Below are 22197 nucleotides of genomic sequence, written 5' to 3'. Positions count from 1 at the left end.
ATAGGGACAAATGATTTATTCAGTCACTTTTCTGCTGAATGACTATATTTTTGGTGGGGAGGGCTTATGTGAAAGTACTTCTGTAGGTTAAAATTCCTGGAAGCAAATCTAGGATTGTGCAATTTGAATGAACATAAAGTTATTGCCATTTGAATTTTAATTTTTGATGCTTTTGAATTTTAAAATAATGCATTTAAAATAGGTAGTATCATGCATAGTTCAAAATTCAAAAGGTACAAAGTGAGTCAGCTTCTCTCTCCCAGCCTTTCCTCTGCTCTTTCTAGTGACCACTGTTACTATTTCTTGTATATACTTCTAGAAATAATGTGCACATATATAGACATCTACCTATTATATAAATTCTGTCTTTTTTTTTTTTTTTTTTGCTGAAGAATGCCATATATCTGCAGGAGAAAGATGTATCTTGGAAGTTGTTCCTTATCAGTGCGTGAAGAACTGCTTTATTCTATTTAGTGCTACATTGTGTTGCTTTACCATAAATTTAATTAGTTCCATATTAATAGATATTTAGCTTGTTTCCAAGCTTTTGCTACAGTAATGCTGCTGATATATGCCATTGTGTACCTCTGTGGGATAAATTCTAAGAAATAGAATTGCTAGCTTAAAAGGGATTTAAGGCATTTAAAATTTTGATATATGTTGTCAAGTTGTTCTCTGTAGAGATTTTTCTACACTCCTACTAGCAAAGTATGACAGTACCTCACGAATTCTGTGTTCAAACCTTTTGATCTTTGCCAGCCTGATAAGTAAAAATATTTTAGTTTGTATTTCTCTTAGTGTGAATGAGGTTGATCATCTTTTGATGTGGTTAAAGACAGCTGTATTTCCATTTCTGTGACTTGTCTGATCATATCCTTTGCCTATTTTTTCTATTGGGTTGTTGATCTTTTATTGCTCTGTACGTGCTCTTTAGAAATGGGGGAAGTTAGTTCTTTGTGATGTGTGGAGCTGGTCAAGCAGAACATGGGTAATCCCTTGTTGTGGGTATAGTCTACAAGCTTACCTGGATCCATCTGTACTTTCTTCCCTTTGTCTCAGAGGATAATAGTCTTTTGTCCCCTTTATGGCTAATCCTTCTATTGGTTGGCTGACATTAACATTTACTTTTATTCACATTTTTGATATTTATATGTGAATAATTTCTTATTCGTTTTTAGGTAAAATTTGGTAATACCACCTTTAAAACAGATGTGTACCTTAAGTCACTCAACCCTCAGTGGAACTCGGAGTGGTTTAAATTTGAGGTAAGTTTTTAAATGTCAGCATTTTTGAGTGTATTTTTTTGAGGTGACTCTTTTCCCTCAGGAATAATGAGAACCTTTTATTTCAGGCACAGTAGTATTTCTACGTCATAAAAATATTTTTTTTTCTGCTTACCTAGGAATATTGAGTCTAAAAATGTTATATTACATTTAAGAAAATATAGTATATAATAACACATGAATAAAAGAAGTCCTCAAATGTATTTTATTATTATTATTGTAGTTTTCTCTAAATTTTAGCATATACCAAAAATTACTTAAGAATAATATGTGGATTAAAATAAATTTTTTAAAATTGTAGTACTATATATTGTGAATATTGCCATTTAAATCATTTGTAAGTGTACAGCTTGGTAGCATTAATTACATTCACAGTGTTTTGCTGCCGTCACCACTATTTCCAGAACTTTTTCTTTACCGTAAATGGAAATTGTGTACCCTCTAACCAATAACTTCCCATTCTCTCCTCTCCCTAGACTCTAGTAACCTCTAATCTACTTTCTGTTTCTTTGAATTTGCTTATGCTAGATATTTCATATAAATGGAATCATATAATACTTGTCCTATTGTATCTGCTTTCTTTTACTCAGCATAATGTTTTCAGGGTTCATCCACACTGTAACATGTATCAGAATTTTATTCCTTCTTATGGCTGAATAATATCCCATTGTATATGTATGCCACATTTTATTTTCTAATTGAGTTATTTTTGTTGTTGAGTTGTAAAAGTTCTTTGTATATTCTGAATATTATTATCATTCAGTAGGTTGTCTTTTTACTTTCTTGATAATTTTCTTTGATGCACAGAAGTTTTTAATTTTGATGAAGTCCAATATATTTATTTTTCTTTTGGTGTGAAATGAAAGAATCCATTGTCAACTCTAAGGTCATGAAGATTACCCCTATGGTTTTTGTAAGAGTTTTATGGTTTTAGTTTTTATATATAGGTCATGGATTCATTTGGAGTTACTTTTTATAATGGTGTGAGATAAGAGGCCAGCTTCATTCCTTTTATTTTAAAGACAGAGTCTTGCTCTGTTGCCCAGGCTGGAGTGTAGTGGCGTGATCTTGGCTCACTGCAACCTCCACCTGCTAGGTTTGGGTGATTCTCCTGCCTCAGCCTCCCTAGTAGCTGGAATTACAGGCGTGTGCCATCATGCCTGGCTAATTTTTTTGTATTTTTAGTAGAGACGGGGTTTCACCCTTTTGGCCCGGCTGGTCTTGAACTCCTGACCTCAAGTGATCTGCCTGCCTTGGCCTCCCAAAGTGCTAGGATTACAGGTGTTAGCCACTACGCCTGGCCCCAACTTCATTCGTGTATGTCGAAATTCATACATGTAGAAATTCAGTTGTTTGGGCACATTTGTTGAAGGGACTGTTCTTTTCCCATTGATTGGTAGTCCACACAGAGACAGGAGGTGGTTATGTTCAAATGGCTCATGGCCTGGTGATCTGAGGGGATTTCTCCAAAAGGGGAGCCTCCCATGTCCTCACCCAGGTCTCTTTTCATCCCTCCCATCTTCCCACTTGTGCTTCCTTCCTTGAGACACTTGAATGTAGAGGTCCCTATCACTCATGTTCTCCTCTTGTGCTCTTCTTAGGAAGTCCATTGTGTTACTGTTAGAATGTTTGTTTTATGTTGCACCCAGCCACCTCCCTGCAGTTTCTGCCCTCCTTCTCTCTATATCTGTTTATTTTTTCATGTATTGATTTGGTCTGTCGGCATGCCCCAATCCTCCAAGAGATTATAGGGACTTTACTAGGCTTTGGGATCAACAAGGTGACATACAAAAGGAGATACAATTCTCACTTAGAGACTGCTTATTATAGCCCAGGCACTGGTGAAGTGCTTTACATGTGTTAACCTCATTCAGTTCTCACAGTGCCACGAAGGCACCTTTATTTATTTATTTATTTTTGAGATGGAGTCTCACCCTGTCACCCAGGCTGGAGCGCAGTGGCCCGATCTCGGCTCACTGCAAGCTCTGCCTTCCAGATTCACGCCATTCTCCTGCCTCAGCCTCCCGAGTAGCTGGGACTACAGGCACCTGCCACCACGCCCGGCTAATTTTTTGTGTTTTTTAGTAGAGACAGGGTTTCACTGTGCTAGCCAGGATGGTCTTGATCTCCTGACCTCGTGATCCACCTGCCTCGGCCCCCCCAAAGCACTGAGTTTACAGGTGTGAGCCACCACGCCTGGCTGGCACCTTTTATTTTAAGATGACTCAGAAGTCCAACCCAGAGCTAGCTAAGTGGTAGAGTAAGGATTCAAACCGAAGTCGGCCTGACTCCAAAGCTATTACCAGACCACCACACCTCCATCTTACATTCTCCCTTTCTATCCACTCCCCTTCCCAAATTAAACATCCTTGTCAGTTATTGTTCCCTGTGCCAGCAGTGTTTTCCCTGCTTTTTTTATTCTTCTTCACTGCCATATCCTCAACCCCTAGAAGAGCATGTAATAGGCTTTCAGTGAATATTTACTACACACATTGCCCATTTCTCTGATAACTGCTTCCTTCACCTCTCAGCTGCAAGAGAAATTTTCTTCTTTGGAATTTTCTTTGGACTACTTAAGAACCTTGTGAGGACCAATTTGGTTTTTCCTCCCCTGCTATTTCATGCCAGCCCTTATACTGGGCAGCACTGTGGCTGCTGTGCCTTTTCTGAGGCCTCTTTCATAACCATTATGGAGCCTGGGTAAAGTTTAGCTCTTGCAGAGTAAGGTGTCATTCTTCAGTGAAAGAGAACAAGGGAAGGAAAGTATTGGGTTGCTTGAAAGACGCTTTGATCATGCTGGGGAACCTGCCAAACTCATACCTGAAGATGGAAGAAATAACACTAGGATGTTTAGGCACTGCTTTGCTTATGGTTTATATTAGGACCGTGCTCTTTCTTTTAGTGTTGGAAGGCACATTCTGTAGTGGTTGGGATACTGTGTAGCAGCCCTCTGTTGGAAAAGCTTAAAGGTCTGGATTAAGAGAAAACACATTCTATTTCTGGTGCCTGCTAATTTGCAGATGACCTCAGACAGCCTTACCATTTGGAGCCTCTGTTTTTTTCAAATGTGAATCCTTTCCAGAGTGGTATAGAGGTGGTTACGAAGCATGTTGTATGTTAATATGAGTTTCACTAGTCAAAAAAAAGAGACTTATGTGTATGTGTGTGTGTGTGTGTGTGTGTGTGTGTGTATATATATATATATATATATTTTTTTTTTTGAGATGGAATTTCCCTCTTGTTGCCCAGGCTGGAGGGCAATGGTGCGATCTTGGCTCACTGCAACCTCTGCCTCCCGGGTTCAAGCGATTCTCCTTCCTCAGCATCTCGATTAGCTGGAATTAACACTCATGCGCCACCACATCCTGCTAATTTTGTATTTTTAGTAGAGACGGGGTTTCTCCATGTTGGATAGGCTGTTCTCAAACTCACGACCTCAAGTGATCCACCCACCTCAACCTCCCAAAGTGCTGGGATTACGGGCGTGAGCCACCGTGCGTGGCTCGGGAATAATATTTTTAAATCACTCAGCATTTTGGATAGGCATTCGGCGTTTGGCAGAAAGTGGGTTTGAATATTAGCATTTTGGGGTATATCATCTGTTCTTTCGTTAATGTATAGTTTAATTAGTCTGAGTGGTGTAGGTGTGCTAAAAAAATAGAACTGCAGTTTGAAAAGATTTTGTTACCAAACTTAATCTCAGTTTGTATAAGAAAGGTGTACCTCACCTGTAGACTCAGAGCATTTATGGGCAGTGACAGCTTTTATTTATTACTCTGTGAAATATAACTGTGTTTCTCAAAATTACTACCTCATCGGAGTAGCTTGGCTATGTCTCCGTCTTCTACCAAAAGGACTCAGTTATAGAAACTGTTATTCTTAACCTCCCAGTAGCTTTCACCGAAAGGTTTTCAAGCAGATGGATCTCTCTAAGGAAGATAATTCCTGGTTTCTGTAAACTCCTCCTCTTTTAAACTGTACTTCCATGTTATCTGCTAGAACATTGAACTGGAGGTCAGTAAATTTTTTAGGACTTTACCTTTGAGGCAAGTTAAAAAAAATCAGTTGGACATAGATGCGAGGATTTATTTCTGGACTCTCAATTCCATTCCATTGGTCTATATGTCTGTCTTTATACTGTTACCATATTGTTTTGATTACTATAGCTTTGTAATGAGTTTTGAAGTCAGGAAGTGAGAGTCCTACAGGTTTATACTTTTAGTTGATATTTTCATCATGAAATATTTTGATTCTCTTCTCATTTTCTTTTATGTATATGTACAGATTTTTCTTTTAGCTGCTTCTAAAATGCCACTATGTATTTTGAAAGACCTGTTGCACATGTATTCAGTCTATTGTGACATTTTAAACTACATTTTTTTTTTTTTTGAGACGGAGTCTTGCTCTGTCACCCAGGCTGGAGTGCAGTGGCCGGATCTTAGCTCACTGCAAGCTCAGCCTCCCGGGTTTACGCTATTCTCCTGCCTCAGCCTCCCGAGTAGCTGGGACTATAGGCGCCCGCCACCTCGCCCGGCTAGTTTTTTTTGTATTTTTTTAGTAGAGATGGGGTTTCACCGTGTTAGCCAGGATGGTCTGGATCTCCTGACCTCGTGATCAGCCCGTCTCGGCCTCCCAAAGTGCTGGGATTACAGGCTTGAGCCACCGCGCCCGGCCTAAACTACATTATTAAAGTAAAGGTGTGGAATATATGAGTCAAAAAATAATCAGAGTACCTTCCTTACATGATTTCAGATGGAATTAGAATTACAGAGTCTATCTTCATTACCCAAGCAAAACACTGGAATGTTTATATAGTTTATTTTGATTGCCTTTCCCCCAACTATAACCTAGAAATGGTTAAAAACAAATAGTTTTAATTACATTGTTATTGGAATGGTGGGAAAAGGCAAGCTTCATGTGTCAGAGTAATTTTCATGATACTAGGAAATATTAAAAAAGTGATATTTCATTTTAATGATGATGGTAATAAATGATATTTTTTAAAGCTAATGAGTACTCAAGCAGCTTACTTAACAATATGAAAAATCATATATTTATTTTCTGAAATAAGGGATTTACCAGGCAGTTCCCTTAAAATGTATTAAGTTAGTGGCTGGGTGCAGTAGCTCACGCCTAATCTCGGCACTTTGGGAAGCCGAGGCAGGTGGATCACCTGAGATCCAGAGTTCAAGTCCAACCTAGGCAACATGGTGAAACCCCGTCTCTACTAAAATACAAAAATTAGCCGGGTGTGGTGATGCGCATCTGTAATCCCAGCTATGTGGGAGGCCGAGGCCTGAGAATCACTTGAACCTGGGAGGCAGAGGTTGCAGTGAGTCAAGATCACACCATTGCACTCCAGCCTGGGTGACAGAGTGAGACTCCATCTTAAAAAAAAAAAAAAAAGACATTTAGTAAGTTACTGTTTTGACTAGTCTTCCTGAATAATGTATATGCTGTGAAAAATGTATTTAAAACTTTGTGTTTACAGTTAACATTGATTATGTAGTACTTTTTAAACCCTTTTTAAAACCCTGTTTATCAGTTGTTAATTGCATTCAGTTTTTTATATATATATATATTCAGTTGTATATATATACACACACAACTGTGTATATATACAAACTGTATATATACACAACTGTGTGTGTATATATATACAGTGTAGATATACAGTTGTGTATATACAGTTGTATATATACAGGTATATGTATATATACAGTTGTATATATACAGTTATATATATACAATTATATATGTACAACTGTGTATATATATACGGTTATATGTATACACAACTATATATACACAACTGTTTATATATAGTATATATATACAGTTGTGTATATATATGTATATACAGTTGTGTGGAGAGAGAGAGAGAGAGAGAGATATGGCACTCAAATAAATGTCTTAAGCAAAATAGATGTTTTTATCTTACATGAAAGGAATGTTGTACCAGGCAGTGTAAGGGTAGTATGGTTGCTCCACGCAGTCATTTCGGACTCCGTCATCTATACATAGCCTGTGGCTTCTCTTAAAATGATTCAAGGTCCTTTTGGCTCCAGTTTAGCACCTGGAGTTCCAGTGAGCACATGAGTGTTCCAGGCTGGCAGAAGGAGCTAGAGTGAAGGGGAGTCCAGGAGGAGGAGCTGATGAGTTAACATAACACTTTTCAGATGAGCAAGCCTTCTTTAACAAGTTTGCACCCTCCCTACCAAACTCTATGTAATGATTTATGCTTGTATCACATTTAGTTGCAAGGGAGGCTAAGAAATGCAGTATTTTAGCAGTGCATATTGCTAATTTAAACATTTAAAACATCTCTCAGAAAGTCCTAATTTATAATATTTTGGGATTCCAGATAGGCTCCATTTACTCTACTAAATATTCTTAATTACTTCATTATAATTAATTATTGAATTTCCCTATTCATATTAGTCATATTATTAGCTATCTATGTATGTATCACAAGCTATATTTAGTCACTTAGTTGTTAGTATAGCGCCCCCTAATGTCAGGGAAGGGATACCTTAGTGTACCATGAGAAAAAATGATAATACTCAGGGGTGAATGTACAGGTGGTTAAATAAGTATATACAGAGAGTATTTTTAATTCTAACAGTATTTTCTTCTAACAGGAGTTAGAAATTGGGGAAAATGTCTTGGAGTAATGGTTAATGGTTTGTTTTATGATTCTTTCTCTCTTATTAAATGTATACGTAACAGAATAGTACTGGAGAGAATGCCTTTGGATGACAGATGATTCAGAATGGGTTGGGATTCAAAATGATCATTTTATTTTAACATTTCATTATGGAAAATTTCAAGCATGCATAAAGGTAGATTAGTATATTGAACCTCACCCACCTTTAACAGCTGTCTACATTTTACTGTTCTTGTTTCGTCTTTTTAACTCCCGCCCACCCCAGTTTTCCTTCTGCAGGGGATATTTTAAGGCAAATTTGAGATGTTATATGATTTCATCTATAAATTCCAAATTATATACCTCTTATAAAGAAGGACCCCTTATAAATAAACAAAACCTTATCACATTATCACACTAATGATATCAGTAATTCCTCAATGTACTTTAATTCTTAAAAGAATCTTCAGAGGCTGGATTATTAGCTTAACATCAACAAGAAATTAAATAGGGGATAGGGAAAGGCATAATGTTTCATATCCAAGTTTAAAAAACCAACCAAAGTATACGGGTTGTAGAGTTATCACTTGACCAAAGCATATGTAAGAGTGATACAGAGATTTTAGCCAACCACAGACTCAATAGTATGGTATGTCTGATGTAAAGAAAAACATCCATAGACTGCATTTTAAAAGTATAATTTTCTTATTATAGAAAATAATAATCCTTTTGCATTCTGTCCCAGTCTTAATACTGTCTATAATATGTTCCCTTCTGGCCACTATATTTGATGAGGGGGGCTGGCAAATTAGATAATGGCATGATATCCACACGGTGGCAGCCAAAATAGTGAATGTGTCTTCCATGAGGGAGACATCATTTTGCACTGTTCTCCATTGTAAATCCCTCCGTTGGGCACAGTGTTTGGCATATGATAATAACTCGATAATGACTAAATAAAAGGGAAGAGGGTAAACGTTTATATCATGAACTTAATTTGTGAATTTGTTACACATAATGTTAGTTATGTGTAACTACACATAACTTACACATAATGTTAGTTTCTTACACATGTTTCTTACACATAATGTTAGTTTTCCTTATGGTTTTGTTCTCTGAAATCACCCTTAGAAATTGTGGTGTCATTGTACTCAATTAGCATTCTTCTCTCTATAGATACTACATGAACTCTAATATGACATTCCTTAGGCACTTTGCTGTATATCATAGGCAAAGTTGTAAAACACAGAATGGTATGTACAAAAATTGAGATAGAACTTTTTTTGTTGTTAGTCATCCCACTCTTGTGCTGAGAGAGAAACTTTTTTTCTTTAGAAAGATGGGATATTGTGTAGGAAAAGGAGCTATAACTTTTTGTGTGTTAATTCTTTTCTCTACTTTGGTGCTTAGAAATCTGCAAGATTTTATTTGCAGATGGTCATCCTTTTCATTTGATATAGGTGTACATTTGTGGTAATTAAGATTTAAAAACTATGTGAGATTTAATTTTAAGGTATATTTTTAGGTGGATGATGAAGACTTACAAGATGAACCTTTACAGATCACAGTTCTTGACCATGATACTTACAGTGCAAATGATGCCATTGGTAAAGTGTACATTGATATTGATCCTTTACTGTATAGTGAAGCTGCAACAGTCATCTCAGGATGGTTTCCAATTTATGACACCATACATGGTAAGGAATAATAAGAGAGTATTAAAAATAACAATCTTAATCCTTTTTATTTGTCTTTAAAGACATTTGTGCTATATTTGGTGGTTTAAAATAAGTATCTTTAGGCTAGGTGCGGTGGCTCATGCCTGTAATCCCAGCACTTTGGGAGGCCGAGGCGGGTGGATCACCCGAGGTCAGGAGTTTGAGATCAGCCTGGCCAACATGGAGAAACCCCGTCTCTACTAAAAATACAAAATTAGCTGGGCGTGGTGGTGCATGCCTGTAATCCCAGCTACTTGGGAGGCTGAGGCAGGAGAATCACTTGAACCCAGGAGGCGGAGGTTGCAGTGAGCTGAGATTATGTTCTGTGCAACAAGAGTGAAACTGTTTCAAAAAAAAAACCATATATACGTATATATGTGTGTGTGTGTATATATATGTGTATATATATATAACGATGATGCCTTTTTAAAAATAAATAATAGTAAATTATTGTTAGTAAAATTGTTGCTTCTCTGAGCATAATTTGAGATAATGCTTGCTAAATTTGTACAGTATAGTTAGTAAATGCATGATTTAAAACTGATCTAGTGTTGATACTGTGTTTCTAAAACACATTTTCAAACTGATTAATACTGATTTTTGTGCTTACAAATTATTTAAAAGATTTTTGTTGCCTTAAGCAGGACCTTCTGGGCAGTTGGGATTATAGGCACATGCCATGACACTTGGCTGATTTTTAAATTTTTTGGTAGAGACATGGTTTTGCCATATTGGCTAGGCTGACCTTAACTCCAGAGCTCAAGCCTGCCTCAGCTTCCCAGAGGGTTGGGATTTGCTTTCTTAATATTTTAGTAGGTAAATTATTGAGTCAGTTTTCTTAGGTCTTCCACCATAAGTATGAATTTGACATGAAGTCAGGACAGTCAAATGAAAATATTTAGTAAATGTTTAGAGATAAGAGCTGGGTCATTCTTATTTATCAGAGCATGTTTTGAAAACCTGTATTCTTGGAATTTTTTATTTACTTAATTTTTTTCTCGCTGTGTTGTCCAGGCTGGTCTCAAACCCCTGAGCCCAGGCTGTCCTCTTGCCTTGCTTCCCATTACAGGCATGAGCCACTAGTCCTGGCTTGGAATTTTTTAGTAAGCTTACTTTAACTTACATTCATTGAAATGAATAAAACTTCTTTTGTTTTAAATCAGATTCTTGCATTACTTGTTAAGAATATATAATCTGGCATCATAAAGATCTGAATTTTAATTCTGGATCTGCCACTTAACAGCTGTTGACACTATGTTAATTCCTTCATTTTTATTAAATATTAATTTCTTCCTTTGTAAAAAGGGGATGATGCTACCTTATTGGGTTGATGTGACCACTCTGAGATACTACCTGTAAAGCATTTAGTACATCCTTTTTCACTGCTCAGCAAATGTTGTCACCATAATCATTACATCATCATCAATTCAAATGGGACTCCTTTCTAATTCGTCTTGGGTCAAAGTGGAAACTTGTGGTGAAAATGAAAATTACTCATTTTCTAATGCATACATGTTGTGCTTCAGAAAATATACAGAAACTACTGAGAATGAAAATAATTAGGAAACAAAGCTGCCATTACTATTAGGATCAACACATTATAGATGCACCTTGATTTGTGATGGGGTTATATCCAGATAAATTCATCCTAAGTTGAAAATGCATTTAATATATCTAATCAACCAAACATTGTAGCTTAGCCTAGCCTATCTCAAATGTGCACAGAACACTTATATTAGCCGACAGTTGGACAGAATCAACTAAAACAAAGACTACTTTTTAAATAAAGTATTGAACATCTCATGTAATTCATTGAATTCTGGACTGAAAGTGAAAAACAGAATGGTTTTGCACTGTGGTAAAGTTAAAAAAATTGTAAGTTAAATCATTGTATTTTAAAACCATTATTTAGCACTAATTTGCTTCATTATTTAATTGTACATTACTTTCTTAAGGTAGACACTTGATTTTCTTTTTAAATTTATAGGTATCCGTGGGGAAATCAATGTAGTTGTCAAAGTAGACCTCTTCAATGATTTAAATCGATTTAGGCAGTCATCATGTGGAGTCAAATTCTTTTGCAGTAAGTAAACACATTCTATTACTCAATAGGAAATGTAATAACTGTTAAATATGAGAAATCAAGTTAACATTTCAGAAGGCAAGTAGAAAGGGTATATACTTGGTTTTAATGCCAAAAAGAAAATTGTTAATTTTCTAGAATAGTTACAGTAGTTCTGATTTGAGTATAAATGGTATCTAGTTTTTGAAAATTTACAGAAATTTTTAGTAGAAAAATCCAGTGACATTTTACTGTAGTATAGGACACTGAAAGAAAGGAGCAGAACACTACGGCTAACCACTGTGGTGCTGTCCCAAAATACACAGGCTTCTACGGTTATTGGGTCTAGGGAACTCCATGAAATATATGGGTCTGAAATGGGCAGATCTTGGTGACTCACAGCCAGCCTGCAATAGTAGGATTGAAATCCCTAACTAGCTGACTTAGCTTCAGTGCACTAATGTTTATTTTAAGAGGCTAATTTGGTACAGATGTATTCAGGTTCTCTCCTTTTTGAATCTGAACTTGACTCCTCAGGTTATGTCAGAAAGGTAGTGGTTTGATTTTTGCAACTGTGCTATGTGGTGTACAGAAGTACTTTCACAAAGGGCTTTGAATAATTGAAGATTTTAAAAAATTCATTATCTGCTTTCTACCTATTTATGTAATAATTAGCTAGCTGACTTAAATTTTGATTTTTTAAACTTTGTATTGAATTCTGTTTAAGGTTGTCTATAGCTGTTTTCCAATTTATACAAATACAGTTTATATTTACTTTGCTTACATGAGAAAGGTGCGAGACTCCATGAAAGAAAATAATTATTTCTAAAAATGAAATAGATCTTAGAAGACTGATTGGAAGTATTATTATAATTACATTGAGAATATTACAGTAAAAGATGTTCTTGTATCATGTATCTAAAGGTCAGAAAACTGAGATGAACAGTTTTTAAAAATTGAGTTTTACCTTTTGATAAACAGAAGCACAATAATTTGTTTTAACAGCAACATCTATTCCAAAGTGCTATAGAGCTGTGATAATTCATGGATTTGTAGAAGAACTTGTGGTCAATGAAGACCCAGAATATCAGTGGATTGATCGAATTCGCACACCAAGGGCATCAAATGAGGCCAGACAGAGACTCATTTCATTAATGTCAGGTATTTAAAAAAAATAACTTTATTACTGACTGATTTAATACTCTCTTAAATTTTTCACTTTCCTTTGACATGCTACCTCAACTTTTACAATGAAGGGTATGAATTATCAGTGACTGAATGCCTTCCCCGACCCAGCCTTCCTGAACACACTTGCATTGCCCTCTTTTAACAAGTGGAAATGCAAATCAGAAGCTTGTAGTAAAAGGAAATTGTGTTGATGAGGTAGTGTAGTGGAAAGAGCGCTAAACAAGGGGGATTCAGGAAGGAACCCTGAATGGGAACCTGGATTCTAGTTTTCCTCCCTCTACCATTTATTTGTCAGAGCTTAAGCAAATCACCTTCTTCTGTCTTTTATACTTTCTGTTCAAATGTTGCCTTTTCACAGTTCTTCCCTGGGTACTGTAGTTCCCTCTACTCATTTGACCACTTTCCCTGCTACTCTGACCTCCTTCCCTTTTTAAATTTTTCTTTGAAAAACTTGTTTACTGTTTTATTTAAAGTTTATATTTATATTAAGTTATATATGTATATGCATGAATATATATGCATACATATGTTTCACACAAAGTATCAATGTTATATTTATATAGTAAGTATATTTGTTTTTATTCTATATATTTGTGCTGTATAAGTATATATTGTACTTTATAATTATGCTGTATTGTAATAGAATTATGTTCTGTATTCCATAGAAATTAAACCAGATTATCTTTTAAGTTTCCTTCAAGTTCTGAAAATCTGTGATTTTCTTGGACTTTTTTTTTTTTTTTAACCACTACCATATCCAATCTTATAGTGTGTAATGTAAAGAGAAGCAAGAATGAGATTTCCCATTTTTTGTAGGTGAACTGCAGAGGAAGATTGGCTTGAAAGTACTTGAAATGAGAGGAAATGCAGTTGTGGGGTACTTACAGTGTTTCGATCTGGAGGGCGAGTCTGGGTTAGTGGTGAGAGCCATAGGAACGGCGTGTACTCTGGATAAATTAAGTAGCCCAGCAGCATTCCTTCCTGCATGTAATTCCCCATCCAAAGAAATGAAGGAGTAAGTATGAATCAATGAAATTGTTCTTGCTAAGGTTTTTATCTTTTATCTATGCTTTTTCATGTGATTTGAAACATTTTAGTAGGGTGGTTCAACATTTTCTCTGTGATGATTTTTATTGACAATGACTATCAAAATTTAAAACTTAAAAATATTTAAATATTCCTAATATTTTATTTATACCATCTTATTTATTTGTATTTTTATTTTTTGAGACAGGGTCTTGCTCTGTTGCCCAGGCTGGAGTTCACTGGCACGGTCTTGGCTCACTGCAGCCTTGACCTTCCAGGCTCAGGTGATCCTCCCACCTCAGCCTCCTGAGTAGCTGGGACTACAGGGGCACGCCCGCATGCCCAGCTAATTTTTGTATTTTTAGTAGAGATGGGATTTTGCCATGTTGCCCAGGCTGGTCTCAAACTCGATCTACCTGCCTTGAACTCCCAAAATGCTGGGATTTACAAGTGTGAGCCACCGTGCCCAGCCTATACCATCTTACTATGAAACAAATTAAGTAATATAAAATAAAACATTCCAGATATTTAGACACTGCATATATGAAGCATAAAATGAATATTCATGCATTCTGTGGCATTTTATTTTCTGAGGAATGCTTAAAACCCTCTACCAGATAATCTGATTATACTTATTAATGGCCACATGGTATATAAAGCAGGAAAAATTGATTTGTGTGGAAGTCTTAAACTCAAATGTCTAGAGGCCAGGGAGTTTATATGAATAAACTAACCAAGTGTAATTAAATAGAGTATACTACTGCCTGTAAAGCCAAGGTTGACAGACTTTTTTTGGGAAAGGCCAATATTTTAGGGTCTGCCCATATGATCTCTTGTCTTTATTTACAAAAAAAGGAGTTTGCTGATCCCTAATCTAAAGAAATTTAGAGTCATACATTTTAGAAAATCTATGTGTGATCCTGCAAAACACTTCTGTTGACTTGATTTGGCCTGTGTGTGTCGTCATTGTGTCAGAGGCAGAGATTTTCAGCATGATGATGGTGGTGACTGTCAATACCGAATGTTTGGAACACGAATTTTCTGTCATAATGATTAGGGGGCTAGGTCCTGTTGGGGACTAGAGAGGCTGACTATTCTGCAAAGCAAGGGACAACCCTATACAATGAAGATTTGTTCCATCTTAAATGCCTTTAGAACTTCGGTTGAAGACCACTCATCTAGAGATTCTTCTAAGTCAAGGGTTGGCAAACTTTGTGAATGACAAAATGTACAGGTAAATAATCCAGTTTTTGCCAATGTTGCTTCATAACTGCCACTGTAGCACAAAAGCAAACATAAACAGTATGCAAATGAATACAGTGTGGCTGTGTTCAAATAAAACTTACTTACAAAACAGATGGCAGGACACATTCGGCCTGCGGTCTGTAGTTTGCGGACTCCTGTCCTAGATAATCAGGGAGTCAGAGTTGTATAGTCAGGAAACCTAAAACGTTCCGCAGTTCAGCAGTAGTCAGGAGGGGTTGAATAGAAAGGTATCATAGTATGAAAAAGCATGTTTTTTCACAATCTTTTTTAAAATGAAATTTTCATCTTAAGTGCATTCTTTTTGTTTAGCCATTTTGTTTCTGCTGGCTATTAGTCATTTGGGTTGAATTTTATTCATAAGAGGAAGCACAGTGTTACATACTGCTTAATTTTATTTGGAAACACATTGGCAAATGAAATAATTGTTTTAAATAAATTGAAGAATGAATTTGCTTTATATTCCATTTGAAATATCTCCTGGAAAGATAAGAATTGCCAGCTGCCAGCAGTAGAGTCAGATCGCAGGTTTAGCTTTTTGAGGGATTCAGATTGTTTTTCCCTATCTCTGTAGCAAATTTAAGTAAATATTTAGTAGCAAATTAAAGTGCAAGTTTAAGCCAATTTAAGTAAGTTACTTAGTTGAAAGAGAATGAGAAAGCTATATTACCTGTTGCTTTGTTAGAAATAAGGATAGCAGGGGTATATGTTTTGCATACATTCAGGAAGAGTTCTATTAGCGTAAATCTTCTGGGATTGTATGTGTCTTCTCCTTTTCTAATCTTGTTGTAGCCTCATGATGAACCTAAGTTCCTTCCTTAGGATTTTCTGAAAGGCATCTTACTAATAAAGTCAAGTTATTTTGAAAAAACCCTCAATACTGAGGCTGTTTTATTTCAACTAGCTTCATTGTATTTTTGATAATGAAGCAATTTGGGTTCTATTTCAAAGCCTATTTTATGATTCAGCTGATTATAACTATTCTGGTATTTAATTATCATGTAATATTGTTGATTCTAGACAGGAATTTGATAAAAGGTTGTCTAGATTATGTTATTGACTGACTGGAAAGGAATATTAATATTATAAATACCACAGGTTATTATTATGAGGCATCCTTTCATGCAGAGAGACTGATCAAATCAGAAAACTCCAAGAATACCAAGAATACCATCACCAAGAATATGGTGATGTTCCAGTGTATTTGAATTTTAATTTGATGCCATAATTTGAACATTTTACACTGTTCATTTTAGTTTTTTTCATTATATTTTACCTATATTAATGGTGTGTTCTACTTCCTAAGTTTGTTTTTTTCTTTTAGATGTTTAGTGTCATGCACACTATAAATCCCTTTGGTGTTTTCCGACTTAACTCTCTTGACGATAGAAAGTGCTTTTAAGTATGAGTTATTGCTTCTTTACTTAGGAAAAGTGCTAAGAGACAAATTCTCCTGTGTGTAGTACTGATTATAATAAATATAGCTTTGTTTATTTTTAAGTCTTGGATTTTTAAATTCTTTTTGAGAATTCTTACACTTTTTCTCACTTCAGCGGAGAAATAAAAACAAAAACAAAACCTTACTCATTTTTTTGTGTAAAAGTAGATCACCAATGAATTGTTTGATTTTTATCCATTGTAGTAAATTTTTTTAAATTTCTATTAGCAACAAATGTAGAAACATTTCTGCTATTGTAAAATCAGTAATATTTTCCGAAAGTAGTCTGTAGACCTTAGGAAGGACTATTATGATCAATTAGTGATAGCTCATGTTTGAACCTTGACAAATTGTGAATTGGGGAATGTTCCTGGGCAGTCAGTAATATAGCAATGGAAAAGAAAAAAAAGGTCACGTAAAGTTGGGCTCTTGGCCTGCCTTTAAAATGGGGATGATAGTTTTTCAGAGTGTACTCACATATGATTCATATGATTCTGTTTCCCTCATTGTGTGTAAGCAAAGGCATTGCACAATGAAATAATTGCTGATATTAAATTCAGGATTCTTATTTATGTATTATACCTTTTTACAACATTCAATGTAATCCTTTTAGCCAAATTTTTTCTTAAAAATTTCAAATGTTATATATCAATGTATTCTCGTATAACTGCTCTAAGTATATACGCATATAGATATGGTTTATTATAGGATGTAAGTTGATATCTTAGAAAATTTTGATTTAGAATATAGTTCATATAATATATTCTGTATGAGAGCCAAAGTTATTGACATTGTTTTATGAAGATGTCTTTAAAAGCAAGGTCCCCTTGTTTTGCTTCCAGTGTAACCTGATTTTAAGCTATATATTTTGTGTATAGAAATACTGGAATATGTTTATCTGCGTATATCCGTTCAGTTCATTCATTTCTCTTTATGCCGTCATCTCTCATATTCTTAAGTACCCCTATCTTAGTAACCTAGACAGTTATTTAACTTTCTTTATAGAAAATGATTAATTATATCAGCAATTCATATCTCAGTTTCAAAAGTAATATAAGAACTTCATGTTTGATTTTTTACTTTTATGGGTGTCCCTCCCCATAAATAGTGCATAGTGAGTTCTGTGATGAAAATAATAACAAATATGTTAAGGAAACTTAAAATACAGATCTTAGTCTTGTTCTCATTTAATATCATTGACTATTCTGCTTGCCATTTTCTTATTCACAATAAATTAATCACAATTAATTTATTAATCAGATACTTTAAAACTATGACTGTATCCTAACAAATTAATATTTAGCTAGTTTTCAATTTCAACTTGTTTTTTGCATGCTAGGGGATTAAAAAAATAAGTTCTCTTCCCTAACTAAAGCTCCTTTGAAATTATTTTAACATAACTCTGCAATCTGTTGTATGTATTGTTTTCTTTTCTTCCACTTTGACCGCAAATTCCCTCAGGTCTCCGCTGGTTCATCCTCCAAGCCATGGATGCCGCTCGACTCACAACAGCCCAATTCACACTGCTACTGGCTCACGACTTACTCAGAACTTCTCTGTGTCTGTTCCCACTCTCATCTATACTGGTACGAGACTGCTCAGACTCCAGAGCTGGGGAGATGCAGGCCACGGGCAGAGTGGCTGCAGAGGCAGGCAGGCAGGTAGTGTAGGCAGGTACCACAAGTCTTTGCTTCATCCTTTTCTTACTCGAAGTCCAGCTGCAGTGAGGAACTTCTGTATTTAGCTGCCACAGAGTCTCTAACTATATGGAAGTGAAGGTGTTTTTCCAGCTTCCAAAGTCTCTTCCACAGATCCTCAAATAATGCTATTTTGTGTATGTGTACTGTGAGTTTTGAGGCGAATCTTCCCATACATATTTTTATAATTATTTCTTCATTTGCTTAAAAATAAAATTGATGATTAGATTCTAAATGAAGTAGCTGCCAAAGCTTCCAATTTGCTTATTTTCTTTGTATACAAAACCTATTACAGTAGGTTCTATTTCATTCTGTGGAAGAGAGCTATTGGAGAACAGGTAAGCAACTATTCTGCATTAAAGGCAATGTTTCTGTGTAGCTGTATTCATTTTTCTCTCTGCTGTGTTTTTAGCTGTGGCACTCTTGCTGCTATAGGATAAGGAAACATTTTTTATTTTGAGGATATCTGTGTGTGTGCAAATATAAAAACAATTATGAATATTTACACACACCGCTTGTAGTTACCATTTTTCTTTCGTAACTTACAGCATTATTTGAAAATATTTTGTCATATATTCTTTTTATTTCTCCTTTTGATATTTTTTATCCCCTTAGTCTGTCATTTCATGCTTTTTTGCTTTTTCACTTGGCTTATTAACTGTTTCAATGCAGATAATATTTATCTGGAGAGTGATGAATGGTTAAACAGCAATTGGTTGTCTTTGGCCTCATTCCCAGCTCCACACGTAAGAAATGACTGCTGGCCCTGCCCCAATTCTTTCCTGGTGTTTGGATCATGCTGCCACCCGTCAAGCCCTTTGGCACATGATTACTTAATATTTCTCCACCTTCTTCTGGCAGGATTCCCTTCAATGAAGATCCCAATCCCAATACTCACTCATCAGGACCCTCAACCCCTCTGAAAAACCAAACCTATTCCTTTTCACCTTCCAAGTCCTACAGTCGACAGTCCTCTTCTTCTGACACAGATTTGAGTTTGACACCCAAAACTGGTAAGGCGCTTCCACCCACCTTTTGTTTTTTCTTTTTTAAAAAATTTGTTTCTATTTCTTATTAGCTTTCCATCCAAATCTTTCCTCTTGTTTTTGGCACTTAAGTTAAAAAGAAAATGTGAATACTGACCATTTACAGTTACTGCAATTAAAATATGAAAATTTTGTGTAATTCAGAAATTATCTTGTCTACATTTCATTGATTTAATCATAGTGTAGATATCACAGTCCACGATTTATTTTGGCATATAGACATTTTTCATTTTATGCTCAAATTAAGAGGAATAACATCTTAAAACATTTGACTAAAAAGTAACACTAGTAGCTTGTAATCAGTTGCATACAAGCATTTTTGAATTTATTATTTCTGCCTATTAATGAATATAATTCTAAGATTTTATTATGAAAAAACTTTTAACCACTGAAATGGTTGTATTAGAGTACATCTATCTATTAACTGGATATTTAAAATGTTTGGTTTTGCTAGTCTTTCTAGGTTAGAAAATAGCATTTTTACTTATTCTTAAATTTTTCTGTTTATTAAATTTATATCTTTTTCTTTTCTATTGTATTTTGATGAATGATTTCTGGGTTTTTATGAAAATGTTTTATGATAAAAAGTTGATGAAAAATCAGATTATTTCCTTATACCTTAGAATAGAATTAACTTATTTAAATCATTAAAGTGTTATTGTTTAGAAAAATTTAAAATAAATTAAACTTAAAAGTTAATGGTGTGAAATTTTTATAAATAGTATTTTTGTCTGATAGTTTTCCCATCAGATGATTAAAACAGTTATTTGTTATTTTTAATTAATATTTTTAATAGCCCTATTTGTATGTTAGAAATTTATAAAACAATCCTAGATTTTGTGAAAACAAGGAAAAGAAGTCTAAATCCAAGGCAGTGCTACTTCTAAGGAAACATCATTTTTTAAAAAGGCTGTAGATTTAATTTCTGTTTTTATAAATGAAGTCATAAAATATACAGATAAACACCTGTTTTCTTGAGGATAACAGCTTCATCTTTCTAGATAATTATGAATAATGTCTACACATAATGTAGTTATTTGATAGTAATATATGCTTTGAAATTTGGCACCTTACCAGGTTTATGCCATAAAAACTGAACCATCCAGACTGTAGTGAAAAAAGATTTTTTTTTTCAGATAAAGTGTAAAAGACTCTGGCCTTAAAATTCATGACAATCAAGACAAAGACTTACATTACTATTTGAGTAATAAGTTTAAAAACTATTTTTGAGACTGTGGTCCACTGACTACGTATTCCAAGCCTTTATTTATTTATTATTATTTTTTATTTTTTTGCCATACCATAGATAAAATTTGGAAAGCATTTCCTTGGTCTTTCTGTTTCTTTTTTCTTTTTCTTTTTTTAAATTCACCAAAAAGGCCAAGCCTAAAGAAGATTGTCAAGTAATAATTATTAATGAACTTTTCATATTTTATCTTCTGGTTCCAAATTTTTAGTTTAAAAATTTTTATTTACAAATGGGGTGTTATTCCCATGTATTCCTATATTTATAAGCTGCCTCTAAATAATATTGTTTTTCCTAAAATGATTTATTACTTCAATAGCTTATTTATATAACATTAGCAATTTTCAGCCCCTTGGCCTTATATTGTGAGTCCCTGAATCTCTCTGAATTGTCCTGAGGAGCACTCCTATCTCATGGAGACTTCAAATGGAACAATTGTGATTGTTATAAAAGTTCTAAAACTAAAATTTCAGCCTGTATTTCATGATTTTCTGCCTTCTAATTTACCTATATCAGAATCAGTGTCTTGAGAAATAATGGACAGACAGAAGCTGATTATAATTTATTTGGGAATCCAAAAGTAGAATAAATGACATTTAGATGGAAATTTTTTTTTTTTTTTTTTTTTTTTTCTGTTTGTAGTTCAAGCTACATTATCTGTTTTTCTGGTAGGTCTCTTTTAAAAACTTTTATATTTATTTCTCTAGGTACTAATTTTGACATTTACAAGGTTTTATTTTTATATTTTTTCCCAAGTATTTAATAGTGGAATTTTAGATTTACTAGTGTTAGAATATTGATTTGATACCTGATTTTAGCTAATATTTTTAGCCAGTCTTTTAACTATGTATAGTTTTTACAGAGGGCATTTGACCCTTAGGGTACTCAAATCTCGGTAAATGCAAATAATACTATGATCAGAGTAAAGTATTAAACATTTTAGAGGAAAAAGAAAAGCATTAATATGTATCTCAAAACTGGACAGAAAGAAGTTAATATTAAAATTAATACTGACAACTGTTTACCTAATCCAGTACTGAGTATTTTTTATGGGTATTCAATTAAAGTGCCCATAAATGCTATCCAAAGTTAGTAACATTTGAAGTACTGCACCTTTATAACTTTAAATAAGTGTTTATATTTTAGGCAGCAAGTCTGGCTCTTAACATTTGAAAGTGTGGTACATTTTAATCTTACAAATTCTTAAGCCAAGAAGGGCAGGCAAGTTAAGTATTTTGAAGACGTCAATTAAAAGTTATTAGAATCACATAAAATCCTAAGTTAGTGATTTAAAAAATTTTAGTGAATGTGAAGTTAGTAAAGGTTTTGTTAAGTTTTAGACTATGCCTTTTATTTACATTATGTGGGATAGATGGTCTTGCTAGTGACTTTTCATTTGCTTAGTGTAATTTGTCTGTACATTTTAAAGTTCATTTTTATTGTTATATTTTGCCTCATCATTGCTTTCCTTAGCCTGCATTTTTTGATCATCTTCTGAATCTGCATCTTTTCTCTGCTACTTTCCTCCACAGCACCTTACCCACAGGGACCTAGGATTTACCTGTGTCCCAGCTCCCCCTCTCT

The 22197-nt window shown here is 34.6% G+C and overlaps 1 protein-coding gene across 5 annotated transcripts in view; it reads left to right on the top strand.

Annotated features, from left to right (window-relative positions):
• C2CD5 (C2 calcium dependent domain containing 5) overlaps positions 1 to 22197 on the top strand; it is a 95582-nt gene that overhangs the window by 8670 nt on the left and 64715 nt on the right. For 4 of the 5 annotated variants that reach the window (XM_030938319.1, XM_030938316.1, XM_010376254.2 and 1 more), the window contains exons 3-8: positions 1179 to 1265; positions 9455 to 9626; positions 11635 to 11730; positions 12715 to 12870; positions 13714 to 13912; positions 19183 to 19334. In XM_030938319.1, the coding sequence (XP_030794179.1) occupies positions 1179 to 1265; positions 9455 to 9626; positions 11635 to 11730; positions 12715 to 12870; positions 13714 to 13912; positions 19183 to 19334 (862 nt within the window). Of the gene's footprint in view, positions 1 to 1178; positions 1266 to 9454; positions 9627 to 11634; positions 11731 to 12714; positions 12871 to 13713; positions 13913 to 19182; positions 19335 to 22197 lie in introns of those variants that run through there. The other variant, XM_030938320.1, reaches the window with a different exon arrangement.

This window comes from Rhinopithecus roxellana, chromosome 10, assembly GCF_007565055.1.
Source record: "Rhinopithecus roxellana isolate Shanxi Qingling chromosome 10, ASM756505v1, whole genome shotgun sequence".
Lineage (NCBI taxonomy): Eukaryota > Metazoa > Chordata > Mammalia > Primates > Cercopithecidae > Rhinopithecus > Rhinopithecus roxellana.
Note: the sequence above shows the minus strand (reverse complement) of the source record. Positions and strands in the feature narration are given on the sequence as shown.